Below are 27,190 nucleotides of genomic sequence, written 5' to 3' on the forward strand. Positions count from 1 at the left end.
CATCTCAATAGAGCATGAGCTGGCCCAGACTGTGGACCTTCAGCAGGAAGCAGTTCAAATCTTTGCAACCAAGAAGGCATGGAAAGCACCACTTTCATTATTCAAACAGATAAAAATGCCAGTGTTTACTATGCAGACAAGAAATATTACATTTGCTGTTCAGGCGTTTGAAAATTAAGTGTTACTTAAAATTTTTGAACAAGGCATTCTAAGTTGTTAGTTCCCCTTTATTGGGGTAGGTAGCAGAGCAGTACCATGAGAGGAGTAGAACAGGAGGAAGGCAGAATTGAGACCTTTCAAAGTTTTGGCCCAAGCGAGGAGGTATGGGGGCATCATTTGAGCGCCCCGCCTCAGGTGCCAAAATGTTGTGGACTGGCCATGTCACCAGGCTGACAATGGTTCCGACCAGTGCAAAGGCAATGCACACTTCCTGCAAGCAAGTCGGCCCCCTCCTGAAGCAAACACCTGCCCCTGCAATTCCTCCTGACTTGCCACGACTGACTTGGCAACATCGTTTTGTGGCAGCTGTTGCTGCAGTGGGGTCTAGTGCTGCCGGTCCAGGACCTGTCTCAGATGAATGATGGCAGAGCTGGGTTGACAACTGTGCACTCACAGAGGGGTAGCAACTCTGGAATAGAGAGACTGGCTTGCTCATGGATTTTCAGAAGCCCTAACTTGTATCTGCCTATTTGCAACCTGGGATACAGATCCTGGACTAGGCTTAACGGGCCCCTGACTGGACTGACCCGAGGAATTGCTACAATGCAGAAATGAGGCTTAGCCCGATATTCTCCGTCTGCCTGTGGGGCAGCAATACAGACAGTCACACGTGGTCGTGGTGGAGGAGAGCCATGTCAGAAGAATGGACTTTGAGGATGCACAGTCAGATGACTGAACAAGCTAGAAGTAAGCAAGGTTGGAATGAGCTCTCCTCTGACAGCTAGTGATAAACTGGGGAGGGGGAAGGGCTTCAGGACCAGACGGTATTTACATGAACACACCCACTCTGCTTTGGTATCCAGCAGACAGAGCTGTGTTGGTTGGAGCTGGGTTACAAATCACTGTAGTACTTGAATGCAGGGGTAGTGTAATGTTGTTGTTCTGATTGTCTGAGTAAAGGGCAGCAGAACTGGGCTTAGCCTGCCCTGACTGAGGGGGTCACCCAAAACTGAACTAAACCCACTAACCAGGTATCAGACACCAGACACCTACCAAAAGTGAGAGGGGGTGGAGATGAGGTGTGCGTTGTGTGTAAGAGGTCTAGGCATGGTTTAATCTGCCCCTCACCACTCTTGAAAGATAGAGCTAATTAAGGCTCCATTAGGAGTCTTTTGGGATTAATTTCTTTTTGGGATTAAGTGATCACTAGAGCTGAAATCACCTGCTGTGAGACAGTGTTTCTGCCCAGCCTGCTTCAGCACTGAGGTTTCCCCACTAAGAGCCGACAGTCACTGAGAGTTGGGGGGAGCCTCAAGAGAGCGACCTGCAGAGGTCACAGTAGAGAGGCCGGGGGCAGCAGGAGGTGAGGGCGAGCAGAGTGGTGAGTGGCTGGCAGGGCAGCTGTGACCAGAGCAAGCACCCAGACAGCAGAGCCAACCAGGCCCTCTCCTCCCTGCCCCCATGGTGGGAGCTGAACTCACACAGGTGCACCTCTGAACTCTGGGTCTTCACTAACCAAGGACAACCACTGTGAGTGGGGTGCGGCAGAGGGAGAAGGGAGGGGCACATTAAAGGGACTTTTGCTTGCTCGATTCAAGATCCTGAAGCAATAGACACTGCCCAACGTACCCTGGGATAGGTGTTTTGCTTATGGTTTTACCTGTTTCCAGCATTAGGGCCAGCAGAACTGCAAAAGGAGAGCACCCCCTTCTGACACCCTCTGCCTGCAGCACAGTCCCCCTAGCACTGCACTAGGGCACTGGGGCCAGCACTGACTTCCAGGGGAGAGTTTCTGTGTCCCGCACTGAGCCCCCACACCGCTCCCTGCAGCACAGGCCCATAGAACCACACAGGGGAATTATGGTCAGCCCAGACTGAGAGAAGAGCGCTCCCTACTGGAACCTCCATATTGCTCCCTGAAGCAGAGGCCCCAAGCACCATGCGGGGATCATCACTGGTGCTGAGGGGACACCCAGGAGACATACGGTGACGGTTAGCTGAGCGGGCTCCATGCTTGCCGTGGTATGGCGTCTGCACAGGTAACTCAAGAAAAAAGGCACAAAACGATTGTCTGCCCTTGCTTTCACGGAGGGAGGGAGGGAAGGGGGGCCTGACGATATGTACCCAGAACCACCCGCGACAATGTTTTAGCCCCATCACGCACTGGGATTTCTACCCAGAATTCAAATGGGCGGCGGAGATTGCAGGATAGCTACCCATAGTGCAATGCTCCGGAAGTCGATGGTTGCCACGGTACTGTGGACACACTCCACCGACTACATGCACTTAGAGCATTTGTGTGGGGACACACATGTTGGGGACACTGGGGCATGGCCACTAGATAACTTGAGGGGATGGAAGACCACGACTGTCGATGAAGCCCCCTCGCACTAGGCCCAGGTGTCCTTGGCCCCCCCTCCCGCCTGGAGGCACTCGCCCAAGTGTCCTTGCCCCCCCCTCCCACCCCCCACCCCCTGCCTGGAGGCACACACAGCAGTTATGCTGAGAATCTGCAACAATATGCTGCGGAGTCAGACTGCCTGAAACTAAGCAAGGCCAAACAGGGCAGATATGGAAGAACAATGCTGAATAAAGCAGCTTTATGTAGAGTTTAACAAATGATACAGAGAATCAGGGAACTAGCTGGGAACTGGATTGGCTGGCTATATGGATACTTGGGGCAGCTTGCTATTGGATAAGTATGCTGGGAAAAAGGATGTATAAAAGCCTGTGTAACTTCCTGCTCTGGGTACAGGATTTGAGATTCAAATCTCCCTGTACCTATTTGAAGCTTCAAATAAACTTTTCTGCTTCTCCACCCCGTTGTGATTATTGGGTGTAGCACACCGGGTAACGAACCACTCAAGCTGTTGTTCAGCCTCTCGGCACTGGGTGCCGGCAACAGCTTTTGGCATCCCTGGGTGGGCGACGAGGCTGCAATTTAGCCTTGCCCGGACCCTTCCTGGAGGTCGAGGATTGTGGCGAGAACCAACGCCCAGCGCGCACCGGTGAGTTCATCGGGGGCCTCGGAGGAGACGCGATTTGATCAACCCCAGAGGGCACAACGGTGCAACGCACTCATATAGTGGAGAAGCTGTTGTGGACAGCGGTGAAGAACCGGTCCCTTGGATAAGGTAGGAAACTTTTAAAATCCGGATTATATGCTCTGTTGGAACCTGGGGACGCCCAGAGTTACCCTGTAGGTATGGGACAGGGACAGAGCTCAGGGGTTAGGGCACGGTGTACGCCCCTAGAGTGCATTCTAGCAAACTGGAAGGAATTTGGTGCGGATCCAATAACTAAGAGCCAATTAAAAGGATTCTGTACAGTTGACTGGCCTCAATATCAACTAGAGGACCAGGAGTGGTGGCCACCAGGAGGGTCAATTAATTACAACACGATCCTCCAATTAGTTTTGTTTTGTCAGTGAATGGGTAAATGGAATGAATATTTGTATGCACAAGCGTTTATGGCTTTAAGAAATAGAACAGAGCTGTAATTTTGCAAAGTTGAAATTTGACTCCGACTGGTTCGGTAGTAGCTAATGTTAGTCCCCAGACCCCCACCCCCACTGTAATGGCAGAGCCGGTGTCCCCTTCGGCCCCCACACCTCCACCTTATAAGGGTAGGATGCCTCGGGTTACAGAGATTGTCCCCTCGGTGGTACTCTATCCTTTGCTGACCGAGACTGTTGTGACTTGCCCAGGGGCAAGACGGACGTCAGGCTACCACTATGCAAGTTTACACCCACGTGCCATTCAATCCAATAGACTTAGCAGCTTTTAAAACACAGGCTGGGGAATTCTCAACAAACCCAAGCAGGTATATTTCAGTCTTTGAGGGGTGCCTCAGTAGTCACAAGCCGGACTGGGATGATTGTAACGTCCTCCTGCGAACCCTATTGTCTGAGGTTGAAAGACAACAGGTTGTGTCCAAGGCAAGGGAGGAGGCGCAGAGACGGTACGACCGGGATCATATTAATGTCCCTGACCCGGATGCACAAGTCCCCCGAGCAGACCCCAGGTGGGATCCAAATGATCATGGGGATATGACCCGCCTTACCTCCTATAAGGAGTTGCTTTTACATGGACTCCGTCACTCGGCTGTCCGACATAATAATTGGGCAAAGCCATATGAAGTAATGCAGGATTTAAAAGAAAGCCCAGGGGCCTTTCTACAGCGTATTCGGGACACCATTCGACAGAACACTAATGCAGACCCCGATGATCAGGCAACTGAGTCAATTATTGAGGGAATTTTTACAAGCAGAGCAGCCCCTGATATTAAGAGAAAGTTACAGAAAAAGGAGGATTTAATGGGTATGACCATGGCACAAATTTTAGAGACTGCAAACCGAGCTTATAGTCTAAGAGAGACAGAGAAGGAGAGAAAGCAAGTGAAATTGATGGTAACAGCGGTACAGGCCGGCACTAAGAGAAGTGGCCGGGGAGGAAGGGGCTGTGGACGCGACCGTCCGGGCCTGCAGGAGAGACGACTGGGTCACAACCAGTGTGCCCTGTGTCGACAGGAGGGACACTGGAAAAATGAGTGCCCAAAGAGGAAAGAAAAGGGGGGTGCCCCTATGATGGCGATGGCGGAGCAGGAATAGGGGTGTCAGGGGAGACGGACCACCCTACCCCCGGAACCCCGAGTAAAGATGCGGGTGGGAAGCTCAGAAATAGATTTTTTAGTGGACTCTGGAGCGGCCCGAACTGCCGTAAATCAGCCTCTTCAGTTGCCAGTAGCAGATTCCCTTACTGTGGTGGGAGCCACAGGCAGGGACACCAAGTGCCCAGTGTATGCCCCAGCGGAATGCGCTTTGGGAAACAGGACTATATCCCACAAGCTGGTATACCTCCCTGAGTGTCCAACACCTCTGCTGGAACGGGATCTACTTTGTCGCCTCGGTGCCACCCTGCATTTTACTGAGGACGAAATAACCTTACCTTACCCCTTCAGAATGCATGGCTCATGACCCTTGCAGTTGAGCCCTCAGCCATGCAAGCCCCAGAATGGAGCCCGTGGGAAGACCAGGTGTACCCCCTCGTGTGGGCATCAGGGATTCCAGGAAAGGCCACCCATCAGATCCCCATTACTATTCAGCTCATACCAGGGAAAGACCCAGTGCAAGTAAAACAGTATCCAATCGAGAGGGAAGCCAGAGAAGGTTTACAGGAAACTGTAGATCGATTCCGAATGTATGGTATTCTCCGGGAATGTCATTCAGCCTGGAACACTCCCATTCTACCCATACAGAAGCCTGATGGCACGTATTGGCTGGTACAGGACCTAAGGGCAGTCAATGAACGGGTTAAGACTTTGCACCCTCTTGTCCCTAACCTGTATACCTTATTGGCTTCTATAGGGGGACAGTATACCCATTTTTCAGTCCTTGATCTGAAAGATGCTTTCTTTACCATCCCAGTTGCCACCCCGTCACAGGAGATCTTCTCCTTCGAGTGGGAGGACCGAAAAAGGGTTAAAAAGCAACTTTGCTGGACAGCGTTGGCCCAGGGATTTAAAAACTCCCCCACCCTCTTTGGCCAGGCTCTGGCCAGGGACCTACAGGAGTGGGATAATGAGGAGGCCCTCCTTCTGCAGTATGTAGATGATTTGTTAATTGCCACTGTGGGCCAAACACCCTGCCTTAAAGCCACCGTGAGCCTCCTGAATTTTATTGGACTCCAGGGATATCGGGTAGCACGGAGTAAGGCTCAAATTGCCCTCCCAGAGGTACGGTACCTCGGGTTTCACATACGGCAAGGGGAGCGTCAGCTTTCAAGCGAAAGAAAGGAAGCTATCTGTCAAGTTCCTACCCCAAGTAACCGTAGCGGCTCAGGGCATTTCTGGGTATGGCAGGCTTTTGCAGGCTATGGATCCCAGAGTTTGGACTGCGGGCTAAACCCCTGTACGACTGTGTAAAAGGAGCAGATCATGACCCCTTCTATTGGACCCCAGAGGTTGACAGGACATTTAAAATCCTGAAAAGAAAATTGATGGAAGCCCCAGCTCTGGACCATAATCATAAATGATCTGGAGGATGGTGTGGATTGCACTCTCAGCAAATTTGCGGATGATACTAAACAGGGAGGAGTGGTAGATACGCTGGAGGGGAGGGATAGGATACAGAAGGACCTAGACAAATTGAAGGATTGGGCCAAAAGAAATCTGATGAGGTTCAATAAGAATAAGTGCAGGGTCCTGCACTTAGGACGGAAGAACCCAATGCACAGCTACAGACTAGGGACCGAATGGCTAGGCAGCAGTTCTGCGGAAAAGGACCTAGGGGTGACAGTGGACGAGAAGCTGGATATGAGTCAGTAGTGTGCCCTTGTTGCCAAGAAGGCCAATGGCATTTTGGGATGTATAAGTAGGGGCATAGCGAGCAGATCGAGGGACGTGATCGTTCCCCTCTATTCGACGTTGGTGAGGCCTCATCTGGAGTACTGTGTCCAGTTTTGGGCCCCACACTTCAAGAAGGATGTGGATAAATTGGAGAGAGTCCAGCGAAGGGCAACAAAAATGATTAGGGGACTGGAACACATGACTTATGAGGAGAGGCTGAGGGAGCTGGGATTGTTTAGCCTGCAGAAGAGAAGAATGAGGGGGGATTTGATAGCTGCTTTCAACTACCTGAAAGGGGGTTCCAAAGAGGATGGCTCTAGACTGTTCTCAATGGTAGCAGATGACAGAACGAGGAGCAATGGTCTCAAGTTGCAGTGGGGGAGGTTTAGATTGGATATTAGGAAAAACTTTTTCACTAAGAGGGTGGTGAAACACTGGAATGCGTTACCTAGGGAGGTGGTGGAATCTCCTTCCTTAGAGGTTTTTAAGGTCAGGCTTGACAAAGCCCTGGCTGGGATGATTTAACTGGGAATTGGTCCTGCTTCGAGCAGGGGGTTGGACTAGATGACTTTCTGGGGTCCCTTCCAACCCTGATATTCTATGATTCTATGGACCTGCCGGATCTCTCTAAGCCGTTTCAGTTGTATGTACATGAACGAAGGGGGGTGGCCCTAGGAGTGCTTACACAGCTGTTAGGAGCATGGAGACGTCCCGTGGCTTATTTTTCTAAGCAATTGGGCGGTCGCAGCTACTGCCCTATTGCTTGAGGAAGCCAAGAAGCTAACATTGGGAGGGGTTATGCAAATCTATACTCCCCATATGGTCCGAGCCTTACTGGATGCAAAGGGAGGGCTTTGGCTCACCCAGGCTCTGATTGCTCGGTACCAGGCTAAGCTGTTAGAGAACTCTGAAGTCACCTTAACAGCCTTGCCCCTCCCTTAACCCAGCCACCCTCTTGCCAGAAACAGAGGAACAGAAACATGACTGTTTAGAGATCATAGATGTCCAGTACTCCAGCCGTCCGGATTTAAAGGATGTACCCCTCCCAAATGCAGATTATGAGTGGTACACTGATGGTAGCAGTACTGTAATAAATGGGCAAAGGAGGGTGGATTATGCTGTTGTGACGCTCCATGACACTGTGGAAGCTGAAGGTTTGCCTGCTGGGACCTCTGCCCAGCTTGCTGAACTAATAGCCCTGACCCGTGCACTTGAACTGTCAAAAGGAAAGCGGGTCAACATTTTTACTGATTCAAAGTATGCTTTTGGTGTGCTGCATGCTCATGCTGGCCTATGGAAGCAAAGGGGAATGCTGACAGCCCAAGGCTCCCCAGTCAAGTACGGGCCCCAAATCCTCCGGCTCCTAGAAGCCGTACAACTCCCCTCAGAAGTGGCGGTGGTACACTGTAAAGCCCATCAAAGGGAGGATCAAGATGTGGCCAGAGGTAACGCCCGGGCAGATAGAGAGGCTAAGCATGCTGCCACCCTGCCATCCCCTCAGGCTGAGAACGCCCATATGCATGCCCTTATCCCATCAGTAGGGGAGCTTCCAACCCCTCAGTTCTCTGGGGAGGAGAGACAGCTAACTGACAAAGTCGGTCTCCGGGAAAAGGAGGGATGGCTCCATTCCCCAGAAGGGAAAATCCTCTTACCAAAGGGCCTAATCCGGCCAGTGCTGCAGAAACTACATCAAACCACTCATGCTGGCAGGGAAGCACTTATCCAGCTAATGGGAAAATACTTTATCACTTCCGGACTCCGACCCCTGGCTGCCCAGGTACAGGCGGACTGCTTAGTCTGCCAAAAGAATAACCCCCGACCGGGACATCCTGTGCCACCAGCTGCCCTAGAACCCACTCCGGGCCCCGGACAAGTGTGGCAAATAGACTTTACCGAGTTTCCCCGGACCCAAGGGTTCAAATATCTCCTTGTTATAGTGGATCGGTTCAGCGGATGGCCAGAAGCCTTCCCATGCCGTAACTGCACTGCCAGGACAGTGGCCCTCAAGTTTGTTAAGGAGATCATTCCTCGCTTTGGACTCCCCCTGTGGATGGAATCTGACAACGGGACACACTTCACGTCAAAAATCATTCAAAGCATCTCACATGCCTTACAGATCCCCTGGAAACTCCATACGCCCTGGAGACCGCAAGCCAGTGGGGTAGTGGAGCGTACCAATCAGACCCTTAAACGGCATCTCTCAAAAGTGTGCCAAGAAGCCTCACTGCGATGGCCTGATGCTTTGCCCCTCGTCCTACTCCATTTCCGCGTTCTCCCAAAGGGTAGATTAGGGCTCAGTCCCTTTGAAATTATGTTTGGAAGGGCATGGCCCATGAATGGCACCCCGGTTCTGTCAGGGGAATGGGAGTTGGGTAATGTTTTTTTGTCACAGTATATGTGTTCCCTGTCTGCTGGTCTCTTGTCTCTTCACAGGTATACCAAGGATTCCCAGCCTCTCCCCTTGGACTCTCCCGTCCACTCCTTACAGCCCGGTAACTCTGTGCTTGTTCGCACCTGGAAAGACGAGCCTCTCCAGGAAAAGTGGAAAGGACCCTATACCGTCCTGCTGACCTCCCATACAGCGGCAAAGATCGAGGGACACAAGAACTGGATCCATCACTCTCGTCTGAAGGCAGTACCTGCCCCCTCGTCAGCAGAACAGTGGACCGTCCAACCTGCTGACTCCTCAGCTAGTGACGATCTCGGGCTAAAGCTACTGTTTAAAAGACACAAATAGCGGGCACCTTAATGCTAAAATGGGCCCACCCAGGTATTGGAGATCCTGGGTTGGGAAGACTCTGGTCATAATTAATTGGGTAACATTGTTATTCTCTGTATTGGTATTTCCAAACTGTGCATATCGGGAGCATAACTCCTTTGTTTCGCTTGCGCACCATGTTGCTAATTTAACAAACCAGACTGATTGCTGGGTATGTGCTCCAACTCCACTATCCCCCAAAACGGGAATGCCCCTTGACATGCTGCCCTTGACCCTAGCAGAATTAGCCACCACCAAAGAGCAGAAAAGAACGGACTCACCGTTCTGGAACAAGACCTCTTTACAGCAAGCCACCTATCAGAACCAGGAGTATTCAGTTGCAGTACTCACTGAGGGAGTGTTATGTTTTACCCAAAACCAATCTGATCACTATGGGCATCCTGTGGGAAAAAGCTCCTGTTTTATTACACAGTGGGCTGATGGGTACTGGATAAAAACCAAAAGGGGAGGCCAACAGTGGGGGTGTAATGGTTCCTCCCCTTTTAGGGAAACTCTTACAAATAATCTTACCACAAAAGAAAGGTTTGGAAATATAACTTGCCGTCCAGTTAATATCTCCAATGTAGCAAGCCAATGGTGGGTTTGTAGTGGTCCCTATGGCGAGTGTAATTTGAACGGCACAATTAGAAACGCCCCCACTTGTACCCAATCAAAAAAATAAGATGCCCCCTTAGGGGCATATAAATTGTTTAAAAAAGCCGCCAAAGCAGCCTTAAATATCCCAGGAATCCCCTTAAGAAACAGTCCTTACTGGGCCCTACAGGGTCACTATTTTGTATGTGGCCGAAAGGCTTACAATGTGCTGCCAAACAACTGGACAGGTAGCTGTTATATAGCTCATGGAGTTCCTCATCTTTCCATAACTGCCACACTGCCCAAAGGAAAGATTAGAAATGCCCGAGACACCTCTGTTGAGTCACGAGAAAAGACCCTGCAGTGACTGACTACGGCATTAGAGGGCAAGATGAAGAATCCCCTCACAACCGAGAAGCTTGTAGGGTGCTCTGTACTGGGAATAGCGCCACTGTTTACCGGACCAGCCATGGCATGCATAGGCTGCTATACTATAAGGCTGCAGATGGTACTTGAGAAGGTGGCCTTAGAGTTAGAGGACTCAGTTAGTGATTTAGGGTCAGCAGTAAAAACATTAAATAAAGAGGTACAGCAGCTCAGGACGTTTTCCCTCCAAAACAGGCTGGCTTTGGACTATCTTGGCATCCCAAGGAGGGGTTTGTGCCCTCGTCGCGCCCCGATGTTGTGTATATGTAAATGATAGCAGTTATGAGATCTATGAAAAGATCTATGAAAAGGTGGTACAGGCTGAGGCCCATGCCCGAGCCGGAGCACAGGTTGCCTATACTGCCCCAGAGAACGATTGGTTGCAAACCTTGTTTTCAGGCTGGGGTTTGTCATCTTGGCTTGGTGGTATATTTAGCCTGCTATTGAAAATTCTCTTTCCTGTATTGCTTGTATTACTGGTATTATGCTGTGCAGTATCATGTATTAGGGCCCTTTTGCAAAAGTTAATAAGTCATTCTTTTCAGGGCTATCAAAAAAGTGCTTATGCAAAGTCCTATTGTAAAGAAATAAGTAGCCCAAGTGAGAAAACTCAGAGCCAAGGTTGTTGAGTGTTCTCAAAGGGGGGAGTTGTTGGGGACACTGGGGCATGGCCACTAGGTAACTCGAGGGGATGGAAGACCACGAGTGTCGATGAAGCCCCCTCGCACTAGGCCCAGGTGTCCTTGGCCCCCCCTCCCGCCTGGAGGCACTCGCAGCAGCTCTGCGTACTAGGCCCAAGTGTCCTTGGCCCCCCCGCCTGGAGGCACACACAGCAGTTATGCTGAGGATCTGCAACAATATGCTGCAGAGTCAGACTGCCTGAAACTAAGCAAGGCCAAACAGGGCAGATATGAAAGAACAATGCTGAATAAAGCAGCTTTATGTAGAGTTTAACAAATGATACAGAGAATCAGGGAACTAGCTGGGAACTGGATTGGCTGGCTATATGGATACTTGGGGCAGCTTGCTATTGGATAAGTATGCTGGGAAAAAGGATGTATAAAAGCCTGTGTAACTTCCTGCTCTGGGTACAGGATTTGAGATTCAAATCTCCCTGTACCTATTTGAAGCTTCAAATAAACTTTTCTGCTTCTCCACCCCGTTGTGATTATTGGGTGTAGCACACCGGGTAACGAACCACTCAAGCTGTTGTTCAGCCTCTCGGCACTGAGTGCCGGCAACACACACAATCGACTATATAAAAACGCTTTCTACAAATCCGACTTCTATAAATTCGACCTAATTTCGTAGTGTAGACATACCCATATAAAGGTACAAAAGCCTCCCACCTGCTGCCCCCAGCCCCACCCCCATTTCACCCCATCCATGAGGCCCCAGCCCTGCCCTGCCTCTTCCTACCCCTTCCCCACCCCCAATCCAACCCTTTCCCTGAAGTCCCAACCCCAACTCCTTCCCATCCCTGCCCCTATTCCAACCTCTTCCCCAAATCCCCGCCCCTGCCCTGCCGCTTCTCCGCTTCCTCCCCTGAGCACGCAGCTCCCCGCTCCTCTGCCATCCCTCTTGGAAAGCGCTAAGAGCCACCAAACAGCTGTTTGGTGGCGAGAAGCACCTGGAGGTAGGCACAGGAGCTGGGACACAGCGTGCTGGGGCGGCGGGTGAGGGGAGCTTGGCAGCCGCAGGAAATAATTCCACAGGATGCATATGGCCCACAGGCCGCATGTTTGAGACCCCTGGTATAGGCTCTAGTCAACGTAGTTTGATTTTATTTCCCATGGAACAATTTCTTTCCAACCCTTCTCCTTGCTACCCCTCGAATCTCTACTCTCTGTGAAATCACTTGTCCTTGGTGTCACTCTGAAGGGATCTAGAGCTGTGTGTTGATTGGGGCAGAGATGGGAGGTGGAGCTGGTCACCTTGGGGCCCTGTTCCTTTGGGAGCAGCAGATCTGTGACTGCTGTGAGTGCCCTGTGGGACAGGGAATAGGTGCTGCAGGGGGACGCTCGGAGGACCGAGGGGTGAAGTGTGCCTATTGCCAACCTGGAAGGAGGTCACTCCCCCACAAAAGGCCTAGAGGGCACAGCTTGTGTGGCGTGTGGCCGAGGCAGTTGGGGAGCTGCCCCTCAGTGGGCACAGACAAGGCTTCCTCATGCTAGGTGCCCATGGAACTGCACTGGGGCATTAGGGCCAGCACAACTACAAATGGAGAGCGCCCCCTACTGACATCCCCCTACCAACAGCACAGGCCCCCTAGCACTGCACTAGGGCACTGGGGCCAGCACTGACTTCAAGGGGAGAGCATGAGCGTCCCCTACTGAGCCCCCACACCGCTCCCTACAACACGCAGGGTGGTAGATGAAGGTTACCTGAGCACACAACACCGGCATCTTCTCTGTGGTTACAGTTATTGTCTCCCCAAGGCCGAGCCCTGCATTCGGTGAGGGAAGCTTCTATCCCTGTGCAGTGAACGTCATCCAGCCAGATACGGTCTGATCCTCGCCCAAATCGAGCGCCTCCTGGGGCTGATAACGCCGTCCCACAGCCCAGCTGCCTGCACACGACTCTGGCCTCAGTTAAATCCCAGCTGTCATCACACACGGTTCCCCACTGCTGGTTGTGAAGCACCTCGACTCTCCCAGAGCATCTACTCGGACCATTCACCAGTCGGAGCTGAGCCACTTCTGAAATGCCTGAGTCTGCAAACACCCCAAGGGGATAAACAGTCAGGGAGGTTCCTGTGCATCCGATCAGTAGTGATGCTGGGGAACGTAGAGCCTCCCACTGATGGGTCTGAGCAGTCTCTGCAACAGCCTGTTAGGGGTTCACTCCCTGTCGATTAATCGCAGTTAACTCACGCGATTAACTCAAAAAATTAATCATGATTTTAAAAAGTAATCATTATTAATCGCAGTTTTAATCACACTGTTAAACAATAGAATACCAAATGAAATGTATTAAATATTTTGCATGTTTTTCTATGTTTTCAAATATGTTGATTTCAATTACAACACAGAATACAATGTGTACAGTTCCTACTTTATACTATTACCGTTAAAGTTGTTTTATCCAGCATGCTGGGGAATGGGGGATGCTGGTAAATGAAAAATGCCAGTTAACTAAGAGGGAGGGAGTTTGGGTGCGGGAGTGTCTGCGGGGATGGGGGTTGGAGCACGGGAGGGGGTGTGGAGCACGGGTTCCGTGAGGAAGTTTGGTTGCGGGCGGGGGCTCGGGACAGGCAGTTGGGGCACGAGATAGGGTGCAGGGTGCTGGATCTGTGGGCCATTCACCTCAGGTGGCACCCCAGAAACGGCAACTTGTCCCACCTGCTCCTAGGCGGAGGAGCGGCAGGTGGCTTGGCGCGCTCCCTCTGCCTGCAGGCACCACCCCCGCAGCTCCCATTGACCGTGGTTCCCAGCCAATAGGACCTGTGCAGCCAGCACTGGGAGGGGCAGCATGCTGAGCCACCTGACACGCCTCCGCTTAGGAGTAGCCAGACTCCAGGACAGGTCGCCGCTTGCGGGGAGCCATCCGAGGTGAGCGGCCCCTGGATTCATAGATTCATAGATATTAAGGTCAGAAGGGACCATTATGATCATCTAGTCTGACCTCCTGCACAATGCAGGCCACAGAATCTCACCCACCCACTCCTGCAAAAAATCTCTCACCTATGTCTGAGCTACTAAAGTCCTCAAATCATGGTTTAAAGACTTCAAGGTGTAGAGAATCCTCCATCAAGTGACCTGTGACCCGTGCCCCATGCTACAGAGAAAGGCGAAAAACCCCCAGGGTCTCTTCCAATCTATCCTGGAGGAAAATTCCTTCCCGACCCCAAATATGGCGATCAGCTGAACCCTGAGCATGTGGGCAAGAGTCACCAGCCAGATACCCAGGAAAAAATTCTCTGTAGTGACTCAGATCCCACCCCATCTCACATCCCATCACAGGCCATTGGGCCTATTTACCATGAATAGTTAAAGATCAATTAATTGCCAAAATCATGTTATCCCATCAAACCATCTCCTCCATAAACTTATCAAGTTTAATCTTGAAGCCAGATAGGTCTTTTGCCCCCGCTGCTTCCTTTGGAAGGCTGTTCCAGAACTTCACTCCTCTGATGGTTAGAAACCTTTGTCTAATTTCAAGTCTAAACTTCCCAATGGCCAGTTTATATCCATTTTTTCTTGTGTCCACATTGCTACTGAGCTTAAAGAATTCCTCTCCAGTATTTATCCCTCTGATATATTTATAGAGAGCAATCATATCTCCCCTCAACCTTCTTTTGGTTAGGCTAAACAAGCCAAGCTCCTTGAGTCTCCTTTCATAAGACAGGTTTTCCATTCCCCAGATCATCCTAGTAGCCCTTCTCTGTACCTGTTCCAGTTTGAATTCATCCTTCTTGAACATGGGAGAACAGAACTGCACACAGCATTCCAGGTGAGGTCTCACCAGTGCCTTGTATAGTGGTACTAACATCTCCTTATCTCTACTGGAAATACCTCGCCTGATGCATCCCAAGACTGCATTAGCTTTTTTCACTGCCATATCACATTGGTGGCTCATAGTCATCCGGTGGTCAACCAATACGCCGAGGTCTTTCTCCTCCTCTGTTACTTCTAATTGATGCGTCCCCAGCTTATAACTAAAATTCTTGTTATTAATCCCTAAATGTATGACCTTACACTTCTCACTATTACATTTCATCCTATTACTATTACTCCAGTTTACAAGGTCATCCAGATCCTCCTGTATGGTATGCCGGTCCTTCTCTCAATTGGCAATACCTCCCAGCTTTGTATCATCCGCAAACTTTATTAGCACACTCTCACTTTTTGTGCCGAGGTCAATAATAAAAAGATTAAATAAGATTGGTCCCAAAACCAATCCCTGAGTAACTCCACTGGTAACCTCCATCCAGCCTGACAGTTCACCTTTCAGTATGACCCGCTGTAGTCTCCCCTTTAACCAATTCCTTATCCACTTTTCAATTTTCATATTGATCCCCATCTTTCCCAATTTAACTAAAAAGAAAAGGAGTACTTGTGGCACCTTAGAGACTAACCAATTTATTTGAGCATAAGCTTTCGTGAGCTACAGCTCACTTCATCGGATGCTTACTGTAAAAAGTGTAGAAGATCTTTTTATACACACAAAGCGTGAAAAAATACCTCCCCCCACCCCACTCTCCTGCTAGTAATAGCTTATCTAAAGTGATCACTCTCCTTACAATGTGTATGATAATCAAGTTGGGCCATTTCCAGCACAAATCCAGGTTTTCTCACCCTCCCCCCCCACACACACACACACAACCCACTCTCCTTCTGGTAATAGCTTATCTAAAGTGACCACTCTCCTTACAATGTGTATGATAATCAAGGTGGGCCATTTCCAGCACAAATCCAGGGTTTAACAAGAACGTCTGGGGGGGAGGGGGGGAGGAAAAAACAAGGGGAAATAGGTTACCTTGCATAATGACTTAGCCACTCCCAGTCTCTATTCAAGCCTAAGTTAATTGTATCCAATTTGCAAATGAATTCCAATTCAACAGTTTCTCGCTGGAGTCTGGATTTGAAGTTTTTTTGTTGTAATATCGCAACTTTGGAGTGGAAATCTATCAACTGCATGAAAAAACTTGCACAGATACAGACAGACATCCTCTTCCTTTCCAAATGCAAACAGATGGACATCGGACCAAAAGGACTGAAGGTAAAAAATCCATTACAATCTACATACCACACAGACTGTGCTGACAGCTTGTGCCACACGCTCTCAAAGAAACTGCGGAATCACCTGATCAACATCCTCTACAGCAAACAGGGAAAGATTAAGAATGAGCTCTCAAAAATGGATACTCTCATAAAAAACCAACCTTCCACACAAACTTCCTCGTGGCTGGACTTTACTAAAACTAGACAAGCCATTTACATCACACACTTTGCTTCTCTACAAAAGAAAAAGGACACTAAACTTTCTAAACTACTACATGCCACAAGGGGCCACAGCAATGGTTCCCTCAACCCACCCAGCAACATTGTTAACCTATCCAACTATACTCTCAGCCCAGCAGAAGCAGCTGTCCTATCTCGGGGCCTCTCCTTCTGCCCCTCCACCCCCACGAACATGATACAGTTCTGTGGTGACCTAGAATCCTATTTTCGACGTCTCCGACTCAAGGAATATTTCCAATATACCTCTGAACAACATACTAATCCATAGAGACCTCCCTACCAACACTACAAAAAGAAGGATTCTAGGTGGACTCCTTCTGAAGGTCGAAACAGCAGACTGGACTTCTACATAGAATGCTTCCGCCGACGTGCACGGGCTGAAATTGTGGAAAAGCAGCATCACTTGCCCCATAACCTCAGCCGTGCAGAACACAATGCCATCTACAGCCTCAGAAACAACTCTGACATCATAATCAAAAAGGCTGACAAAGGAGGTGCTGTTGTCATCATGAATAGGTCAGAATATGAACAAGAGGCTGCTCAGCAGCTCTCCAACACCACTTTCTACAAGCCATTACCCTCTGATCCCACTGAGAGTTACCGAAAGAAACTATAGCATTTGCTCAAGAAACTCCCTGAAAAAGCACAAGATCAAATCCGCACAGACACACCCCTGGAACCCCGACCTGGGATATTCTATCTACTACCCAAGATCCATAAACCTGGAAATCCTGGGCGCCCCATCATCTCAGGCATTGGCACCCTGACAGCAGGATTGTCTGGCTATGTAGACTCCCTCCTCAGGCCCTACGCTACCAGCACTCCCAGCTACCTTCGAGACACCACTGACTTCCTGAGGAAACTACAATCCATCGGTGATCTTCCTGATAACACCATCCTGGCCACTATGGATGTAGAAGCCCTCTACACCAACATTCCACACGAAGATGGACTACAAGCTGTCAAGAACACTATCCCCGATAATGTCACAGCTAACCTGGTGGCTGAACTTTGTGACTTTGTCCTTACCCATAACTATTTTACATTTGGAGACAATGTATACCTTCAGATCAGCGGCACTGCTATGGGTACCCGCATGGCCCCACAGTATGCCAACATTTTTATGGCTGACTTAGAACAACGCTTCCTCAGCTCTCGTCCCCTAACGCCCCTACTCTACTTGCGCTATATTGATGACATCTTCATCATCTGGACCCATGGAAAAGAAGCCCTTGAGGAATTCCACCATGATTTCAACAATTTCCATCCCAACATCAACCTCAGCCTGGACCAGTCCACACAAGAGATCCACTTCCTGGGCACTACAGTGCTAATAAACGATGGTCACATAAACACCACCCTATACCGAAAACCTATTGACCGCTATTCCTACCTACATGCCTCCAGCTTTCACCCTGACCACACCACACGATCCATCGTCTACAGCCAAGCTCTGCGATACAACCGCATTTGTTCCAACCCCTCAGACAGAGACAAACACCTACAAGATCTCTATCAAGCATTCTTACAACTACAATACCCACCTGCGGAAGTGAAGAAACAGATTGATAGAGCCAGAAGAGTTCCCAGAAGTCACCTACTACAGGACAGGCTTAACAAAGAAAATAACAGAACGCCACTAGCCGTCATCTTCAGCCCCCAACTAAAACCCCTCCAACGCATTATTAAGGATCTACAACCTATCCTGAAGGATGACCCAACACTCTCACAAATCTTGGGAGACAGGCCAATCCTTGCCTACAGACAGCCCCCCAACCTGAAGCAAATACTCACCAGCAACCACATACCACACAACAGAACCACTAACCCAGGAACCTATCCTTGCAACAAAGCCCGTTGCCAACTGTGCCCACATATCTATTCAGGGGACACCATCACAGGGCCTAATAACATCAGCCACACTATCAGAGGCTCGTTCACCTGCACATCCACCAATGTGATATATGCCATCATGTGCCAGCAATGCCCCTCTGCCATGTACATTGGTCAAACTGGACAGTCTCTACGTAAAAGAATAAATGGACACAAATCAGATGTCAAGAATATAACATTCATAAACCAGTCAGAGAACACTTCAATCTCTCTGGTCACGCAATTACAGACATGAAAGTTGCGATATTACAACAAAAAAAACTTCAAATCCAGACTCCAGTGAGAAACTGTTGAATTGGAATTCATTTGCAAATTGGATACAATTAACTTGGGCTTGAATAGAGACTGGGAGTGGCTAAGTCATTATGCAAGGTAACCTATTTCCCCTTGTTTTTTCCTACACCCCCCCCCCCCCCCGACGTTCTTGTTAAACCCTGGATTTGTGCTGGAAATGGCCCACCTTGATTATCATACACATTGTAAGGAGAGTGGTCACTTTAGATAAGCTATTACCAGCAGGAGAGTGGGTTGTGGGGGGGGGGTGGGGTGAGAAAACCTGGATTTGTGCTGGAAATGGCCCAACTTGATTATCATACACATTGTAAGGAGAGTGATCACTTTAGATAAGCTATTACCAGCAGGAGAGTGGGGTGGGGGGAGGTATTTTTTCATGCTTTGTGTGTATAAAAAGATATTCTACACTTTCCACAGTATGCATCCGATGAAGTGAGCTGTAGCTAACGAAAGCTTATGATCAAATAAATTGGTTAGTCTCTAAGGTGCCACAAGTACTCCTTTTCTTTTTGAGAATACAGACTAACACAGCTGTTACTCTGAAACCAATTTAACTAATAATTCCCTAATTGGCACCGTATCAAACGCCTTACTGAAATGTAGGTAAATTAGATCCATTGCGTTTCCTTTGTCTAAAAAATTTGTTACTTTCTCAAAGAAGATCAGGTTGGTTTGGCACGATCTACCTTTTGTAAAACCATGTTGCATTTTGTCCCATTTACCATTGACCTCAATGTCCTTAACTACTTTCTCCTTCCAAAATTTTTCCAAGACCTTGCATACTACAGATGTCAAAGTCTACAGGCCTGTAGTTACCCCAATCACTTTTTTTTCCTTTCTTAAAAATAGGAACTATGTTAGCAATTCTCCAGTCATACGGTACAACCCCTGAGTTTACAGATTCATTAAAAATTCTTGCTAATGGGCTTGCAATTTCATGTACCAATTCCTTTAATATTCTTGGATGAAGATTATCTGGACCCCCCGATTTAGTCCCATTAAGCTGTTTGAGTTTCGCTTCTACCTCAGATATGGTAATATCTACCTCCATATCCTCATTCCCATTTGTCATGCTACCATTATCCCTAAGATCCTCATTAGCCTCATTAAAGACTGAGGCAAAGTATTTGTTTAGATATTGGGCCATGCCTAGATTATCCTTCACCTCCACTCCATCCTCAGTGTTTAGCAGTCCCACTTCTTCTTTCTTTGTTTTCTTCTTATTTATATGGCTAGAGAACCTTTTACTATTGGTTTTAATTCCCTTTGCAAGGTCCAACTCTGCTTGACTTTTAGCCTGTCTCACTTTATCCCTACATGTTCTGACCTCAATAAGGTAGCTTTCCTTGCTGATCTCTCCCATCTTCCACTCCCTGTATACTTTCTGCTTTTTCTTAATCACCTCTCTGAGATGCTTGCTCGTCCAGCTTGGTTTACAACTCCTGCCTATGAATTTTTTCCCCTTTCTTGGGATGCAGGCTTCCGATAGCTTCTGCAGCTTTGACTTAAAGTAATCCCAGGCCTCCTCTGCCTTTAGATCCATACGTTCTTCAGTCCAATCCACTTCCCTAACTAATTTCCTTAATTTTTGAAAGTCAGCCCTTTTGAAATCGAAAACCCTAATTGCAGATTTCTTTTTGTTTATCCTTCCGTTCAGTTTGAACTGAATTAGCTCATGATCACTTGAACCAAGGTTGTCCCCTACAACCATTTCTTCTATGAGGTCCTCACTACCCACCAAAACCAAATCTAAAATGGCATCCCCTCTAGTCGGTTCAGCAACTACTTGATGAAGGAATCCATCAGCTATCGCATGTAAGAAAATCTGAACCCTTTTATTATTACTAGCACTTGTCCTCCAGTCTATGTCTGGGAAGGGAAAGCAGTGGATGTATTGTATCTTGACTTTAGCAAAGCTTTTGACACTGTCTCCCACAGTATTCTTGTCAGCAAGTTAAAGAAGTACGGGCTGGATGAATGCACTATAAGGTGGGTAGAAAGTTGGCTAGATTGTCGGGCTCAGCAGGTAGTGATCAATGGCTCCATGTCTAGTTGGCAGCCGGTGTCAAGTGGAGTGCCCCAGGGGTCGGTCCTGGGGCCGGTTTTGTTCAATATCTTCATAAATGATCTGGAGGATGGTGTGGATTGCACTCTCAGCAAATTTGCGGATGATACTAAACTGGGAGGAGTGGTAGATACGCTGGAGGGGAGGGATAGGATACAGAAGGACCTAGACAAATTGGGGGATTGGGCCAAAAGAAATCTGATGAGGTTCAATAAGGAGAAGTGCAGGGTCCTGCACTTAGGACGGAAGAACCCAATGCACAGCTACAGAATAGGGACCGAATGGCTAGGCAGCAGTTCTGCGGAAAAGGACCTAGGGGTGACAGTGGACGAGAACCTGAATACGAGTCAACAGTGTGCCCTTGTTGCCAAGAAGGCCAATGGCATTTTGGGATGTATAAGTAGGGGCATAGCGAGCAGATCGAGGGACGTGATTGTCCCCCTCTATTCGACATTGGTGAGGCCTCATCTGGAGTACTGTGTCCAGTTTTGGGCCCCACACTACAAGAAGGATGTGGATAAATTGGAAAGAGTCCAGCGAAGGGCAACAAAAATGATTAGGGGTCTGGAACACATGACTTATGAAGAGAGGCTGAGGGAACTGGGATTGTTTAGTCTGCGGAAGAGAAGAACGAGGGGGGATTTGATAGCTGCTTTCAACTACCTGAGAGGTGGTTCCAGAGAGGATGGTTCTAGACTATTCTCAGTGGTGGAAGAGGACAGGTCAAGGAGTAATGGTCTCAAGTTGCAGTGGGGGAGGTTTAGGTTGGATATTAGGAAAAACTTTTTCACTAGGAGGGTGGTGAAACACTGGAATGCGTTACCTAGGGAGGTGGTGGAATCTCCTTCCTTAGAAGTTTTTAAGGTCAGGCTTGACAAAGCCCTGGCTGGGATGATTTAATTGGGGATGGGTCCTGCTTTTGAGCAGGGGGTTGGACTAGATACCTCCTGAGGTCCCTTCCAACCCTGATATTCTATGATTCTAAGTTGAAGTCTCCCATGATCACGCAGTTTCCATTACTATTTACTTCATTAAAAACATTAAAGAGGTCTCTATCCATATCCAAATTGGATCCCGGCGGTCTATAGCTCACCCCAAGCACTATCCCAGGGGAGGCTCTGGTAGTTTTCTTCCCCAATGTGATTTTTGCCCAGACAGACTCTGTCTTATCCATTCCACTGCTTCTTATTTCTTTACAATCTACCTCATCATTGATACACAGTGCTACTCCACCACCTTTGCCTTTATTTCTGTCTTTCCTAAACAGCACCGACCCTTCCATACCCGTAGTCCAGTCACGACGACTAGGCCACCAGGTCTCTGTCCTCCCTAGAATATCTGGTTTCACTTCCTGCACCAGTAGCTCTAGTTCCTCCATTTTGTTACCCAGGCTCCTCGCACTGGGGTACAAACATCTTCATTTTTGCTGTTTGGCCTGGCTCGCATTCTGTACCTGATTAGGCCCGGTCACTCTACAGCCAGTATGACCTATTAGTCTGGTATCCACACTGCCCTTCCTCCTTGGATCCAACTGGATCCAACACCCCGCACCCCCTCTCCTGTACTAAGCCCCCTCCCACACCCAAAGTCCTTCCCAGAGCCCTTGATCCGCACCCCATCCTGCGCCCCAACGCCCTGTTAGCCCTGCACCAACCGGACTATAAATCAGCATTTCAATGAAAATCAGAAATGCTGATTTATAGAGCTTTCCAGTTGGTGAAGTGTTGGATAAAACAGCTTTTACTGTATTTTGGATTAACAATATTAGCGCTGTAAAAATGGTAAAAGAAATAGTATTTTTCAGTTCACCTCATACAAGTCCTGTAGTGCAAACTCTTTACTGTGAAAGTGCAACTTACAAATGTAGAATTTTTTTTGTTACATAACTGCGCTCAGAAAAAAAACAATGTAAAACTTAGAGCCTACATATCCTCTCAGTCTTACTTCTTGTTCAGCCAATCATTCGGACAAACAAGTTTGTTTACACTTTCAAGAGATAATGCTGCCTATTTCTTATTCGCAATGTCACCCGAAAGTGAGAAGAGGGGTTTGCATGGCACTTTTGCAGGTAGCATTGCAAGGTATTTACGTGCCACATATGCTAAACTTTCACATGCCCCTTCATGCTTCAGCCACCATTCCATACGACATGCTTCCATGCTGATGATGCTCGTTAAAAAAGTAATGTGTTAATTTAATTTGTGACTGAAATTCTTGGGAGAGAATTGTGTATCTCCTGCGATGTATTTTACCGGCATTTTGCCATATCTTTCCTATTACAGTAGTCTCGGATGATGATTCATTACATGTTGTTCGTTTTAAGAACACGTTCACTGAAGATTTGACAAAACGCAAAGAAGGTACCAATGTGAGATTTCTAAAGCTAGATACAGCACTCGACCCAAGCTTTAAGAATCTGAAGTGCCTTCTAAAATCTGAGAGGGGCGAGGTGTGGAGCATGCCTTCAGAACTCTTAAAAGAGCAACACTACAATGCAGAAACTACAGAACCTGAACCACCAAAAAAGAAAATCAACCTTCTCCTGGTGGCATCTGACTCAGATGATGAAAATGAACTTTTGTAGGTCTGCACTGCTTTGGATCGTTATCGAGCAGAACCCATCATCAGCATGGACACATGTCCTCTAGAATGGTGGTCGAAGTATGAAGGGACATATGAATTTTTAGCACATCTGGCACGTAAATATTTTGTAACCCTGGGTACAATAGTGCCATGTGAATGAATGCCTGTTCTCATTTTCAGGTAACATTGAAAACAAGAAGCAAGGAGCATTATCTCCTGCAAATGTAAACAAACTTTGTCTGACAAACAAACTTTTGTCTGTCTGAACAATTGGCTGAATGAGATATAGGACTGAGTGGATGTGTAGGATCTACAATTTTACATTGTTTTATTTTTGATTGCAGTTATTATTTGTAAATCATTCTCCTTTCCTGATAAAGAGATTGCACTACAGTACTTGTATGAGGTGAATTGAAAATATTATTTCTTTTGTTTCTTTTTTACAGTACAAATATTTGTAATAAAAAATTAATATAAAGTGAGGGTATGCTATTATTGTGTAAAGGTGCGATTAATTGCATGTTTAATCATGATTAATTTTTTAATCTCACAATTAATTATGATTTTCATAATAACTTGACAGCCCTACTCCCCACCACGACCATGCAGTCACCTGTGGGGTGGACCAGGGTAGATGAGAGACAGGGCACAGAAATTCATGGGCTGTGTAGGAGAGGAAGTGAGGAAGAACCCTGTCTCCAGCCACATCATTGGGGCATATTACAGGTTCAGGAGTAATTAGCTGAGATGGAAATCACCCGGAGTGATGGTGGTAGGAACCCCACACTTCATAAAGGGATCCCTCAGTGGCTACAGGATTCATTCAACCCCAAATCCCATAAATGGAACCCATGGTTACCCAGCACCCCATTCGTGCTGTAGTGGGGCAGGGGAATCACAGCGATCAGCGACGAGGAGGGTCTCTCACAGAGGCGCACGTACTGCTCCCTGCAGCGCAGGCCCTAAGTGCTGTGCTGCGGCACTGGGCTCAGCACTGACTGCGAGGGGAGAGCGCCCCCTACTGAGCCCCCATCCTGCTCCCTGCAGCGCAGGCATGTAGAACTGTGTGGGGACAATGGGGTCAGCACCGAGACCGTGGGAAGAGCGACACTTACTGTGACCCCGAACTGTCTCCCTTAGCACCATGCTGGGGCACTGGGGTCAGCGCTGATTCAGGAGAGCTGGGTCTGTGCTGAAAGTTTCCCAGCCCAATCCCTGCACCACCCACAGTGACATGATGGATGAAGGTTACCTGAGCACTCGACGCCAGCATCTTCTCCGTGGGTACAGTTACTGTCTCCCCAAGGCTGAGCCCTGCAATCGGAGAGGGCAACTTCTGACCCTGTGCAGTTCACATTAGCCAGCCAGATATGCTCAGATCCTTGCCCAAAGTGAGCCCCGACGGGGGCTGATAACGCCGTCCCACAGCCCAGCTGCCTGCACACGACTCCAGCATCCTGTAGGTCCCAGCTGTCATCACAGATGGTTCCCCACTTCTTGTTATGAAACACCTCGACTCTCCCAGCGCAGCGACTCGAACCGTTCACCAGTCGGAGCTGAGCCACTTCTGAGATGCCGGATTCTGCAATCACCCAAGGGAATAAACACTCAGCGAGGCTCCTGTACGTCTAATCTCTCATGTCCCTGGGGAATGTAGCGCCTTCTGCTGACGGGTCTGACCAGTCTCTGCACACAGCAACTACCTATCAAGGGCTCCCCACCACTGACCAGGCTAATTACTGGGGCAGTGTTGAAGTTTTTCCACTCCCCTCCCAGCCAGCTCTCACCTAGTTAGGCAGACTGGACTGCAGTCTGACCTACTGCTCCCACTAGAGCACTTAATGAAAAAGATCATCCCCTCCTCCCCCCAGCACTGCCTTGATGTAGAAGCTGGTGGGAACCTCCTGGGGAGCAGATTTACACCCTCACTCTTGGGGCTGGAATTCGCTCCAGTAGGATACTGTGCAGTGCTGGGGGATAGACGCTGCCATAAGCATATTGGTGATTGGGAGATGAACACAGTCACCGGTGTCCTTAGTGGCTGCCTTAGCCTGACATCAGCATCGAATTTACATGTGTTGGCTCCATAGCTCCTGAAAATGTCACCCAGAGTCCATCCCCCTGAGAACCGCCTGGAGAGCAGTGACGGCTGCCAGGAATCTGCTGCGCTCCAGGCTGACAAGGGTTGTGCCCCGTGCAGAGGCAATGCACACTTCCTCCAAGCAGATCGGACCCCTCCTGAAGCAAACACCTGCCCCTGCGATTCCTCCTGACTTGCCACGACTGACTTGGCAACATCGTTTTGTGGCAACCATTGCTGCAGTGGGGTCTAGTGCTGCCAGTCCAGGACCAGTCTCAGATGAATGATGGCAGAGCTGGGCTGACAACTGTGCACTCACAGAGGGGCAGCAACTCTGGGATAGAGAGACTGGCTTGCTCATGGATTTTCAGAAGCCCTAACTTGTATCTGCCTATTTGCAACCTGGGATACAGATCCTGGACTAGGCTTAATGGGCCCTGACTAGACTGACCTGAGGAATTGCTACAATGCAGAAATGAGACTTAGCCCGATATTCTCCGTCTGCCTGTGGGGCAGCAATACAGACAGTCACACGTGGTCGTGGTGGAGGAGAGCCCCGTCAGAAGAGTGGACTTTAAGGATGCACAGTCAGATGGCTGAACAAGCTAGAGATAAGCGTAACCCACACACCTCCTGGGTGTGGTATTGTATCCCATCTACTGGCACTGAGACCACTTAGGAGAGAGCAATTAATGAGTCTGCTCTACAGCCTTAGCTAACAGCCAGTTTGCTTTTAGCTCATGTGATAGAGGCTCATGCACTGAGCTCCAGAGGGCCCAGTTTGATCCTGTCCACGGATGACCAGGGTCTGTCAGCATTACATAAGCAAGGTCTGAATGACCCTCTTCCCTGACAGCTAGTGATGAGCTGGGGAGGGGGAAAGGCTTCAGGACCAGACGGTATTTACATGCACACACCCACTCTGCCTAGATATCCAGCAGACAGAGCTGTGTTGGCTGGTGCTGGGTTACAAATCACTGTGTATTTGAATGCAGGGCTAGTGAAATGTTGTTATCCTGATTGAGAAAAGGGCAGCAGAACTGGGCTTAGCCTGCCCTGACTGAGGGGGTCACCCAAAACTGAACTAAACCCACTAACCAGGGGGCTTAGACACCAGACCCCTATCAAGAGTGAGACGGGGTGGAGATGGGTGTTCCTGCTGAGGCGTGTGGGCTCTGGGTAAGAGGTCTAGGCATAGTTTAATCTGCCCCTCCCCACTCTTCAAAGGTAGAGCTAATTAAGGCTCCATTAGGAGTCTTTTGGGATTAAGTGATCACTAGAGCAGAAATCATCTGCTGTGACACAGTGTTTCTGCCCAGCCTGCTTCAGCACTGAGGTCTCTCCACTAAGAGCTGGGGGGAGCCTCAAGAGAGCAACCTGCAGAGGTCACAGTAGAGAGGCCGGGGGCAGCAGGAGGTGAGGGCGAGCAGAGTGATGAGTGGCTGGCAGGGCAGCTGCCACCAGAGCAAGCACCCAGACAGGAGAGCGAGCCAGGCGCTCTCCTCCCCGCCCCCGTGGTGGGAGCTGAACTCACACAGGTGCACCTCTGAACTCTGGGTCTTCACTAACCAAAGACAACCACTGTGAGAGGGGTCAGTGGAGGGACAAGGGAGGGGCACATTAAAGGAACTTTGGGTTGCTGGATTCAAGATCCTGAGGCAAAAGATACTGCCCAGCATAAGCTGGGATAGGTGTTTTGCTCATGGTTTTATCTGTTTCCGGCATTTTCCAAAGTTAATGCTGCTGGGCTTCCCTGCTTTTATTTAAAAAGTTTCTTTTCTGCACTAAGACTCTGCTCACAAGAGGGGAAGCTTTGCCTCGTAGAAGCACCTAGGGGGTGGTGTGTAATTGTCCCCGGTTACTGGGGTGGGTGCTCAAACCAGACCTGTGTTATATTCCTGGAAAGGAACCCCTAGATATTGAACCCGGCCCTGGTCGCTGCCAACTCCACTGGCAGAAGGTTTCATAGATATCGACTTGTGACATACACAAAAGAAGAAGACTCCCTGCACTGACATGCAGCCACTTCT

The 27,190-nt window shown here is 48.9% G+C and overlaps 1 protein-coding gene across 2 annotated transcripts in view; it reads right to left on the reverse strand.

Moving 5' to 3' along the window:
• Positions 1-27,190, reverse strand: part of LOC140902092 (scavenger receptor cysteine-rich domain-containing protein DMBT1) — a 90,039-nt gene that overhangs the window by 49,555 nt on the left and 13,294 nt on the right. For both annotated transcript variants that reach the window (XM_073321783.2, XM_073321782.2), the window contains exons 6-7: positions 24,333-24,662; positions 12,667-12,996 (exon numbers count right to left, since the gene is read on the reverse strand). In XM_073321783.2, coding sequence (XP_073177884.1) covers positions 12,667-12,996; positions 24,333-24,662 — 660 coding nt within the window. The remainder of the gene's footprint in view (positions 1-12,666; positions 12,997-24,332; positions 24,663-27,190) is intronic.

This window comes from Lepidochelys kempii, chromosome 23, assembly GCF_965140285.1.
Source record: "Lepidochelys kempii isolate rLepKem1 chromosome 23, rLepKem1.hap1, whole genome shotgun sequence".
NCBI classification, from domain to species: Eukaryota; Metazoa; Chordata; order Testudines; family Cheloniidae; genus Lepidochelys; species Lepidochelys kempii.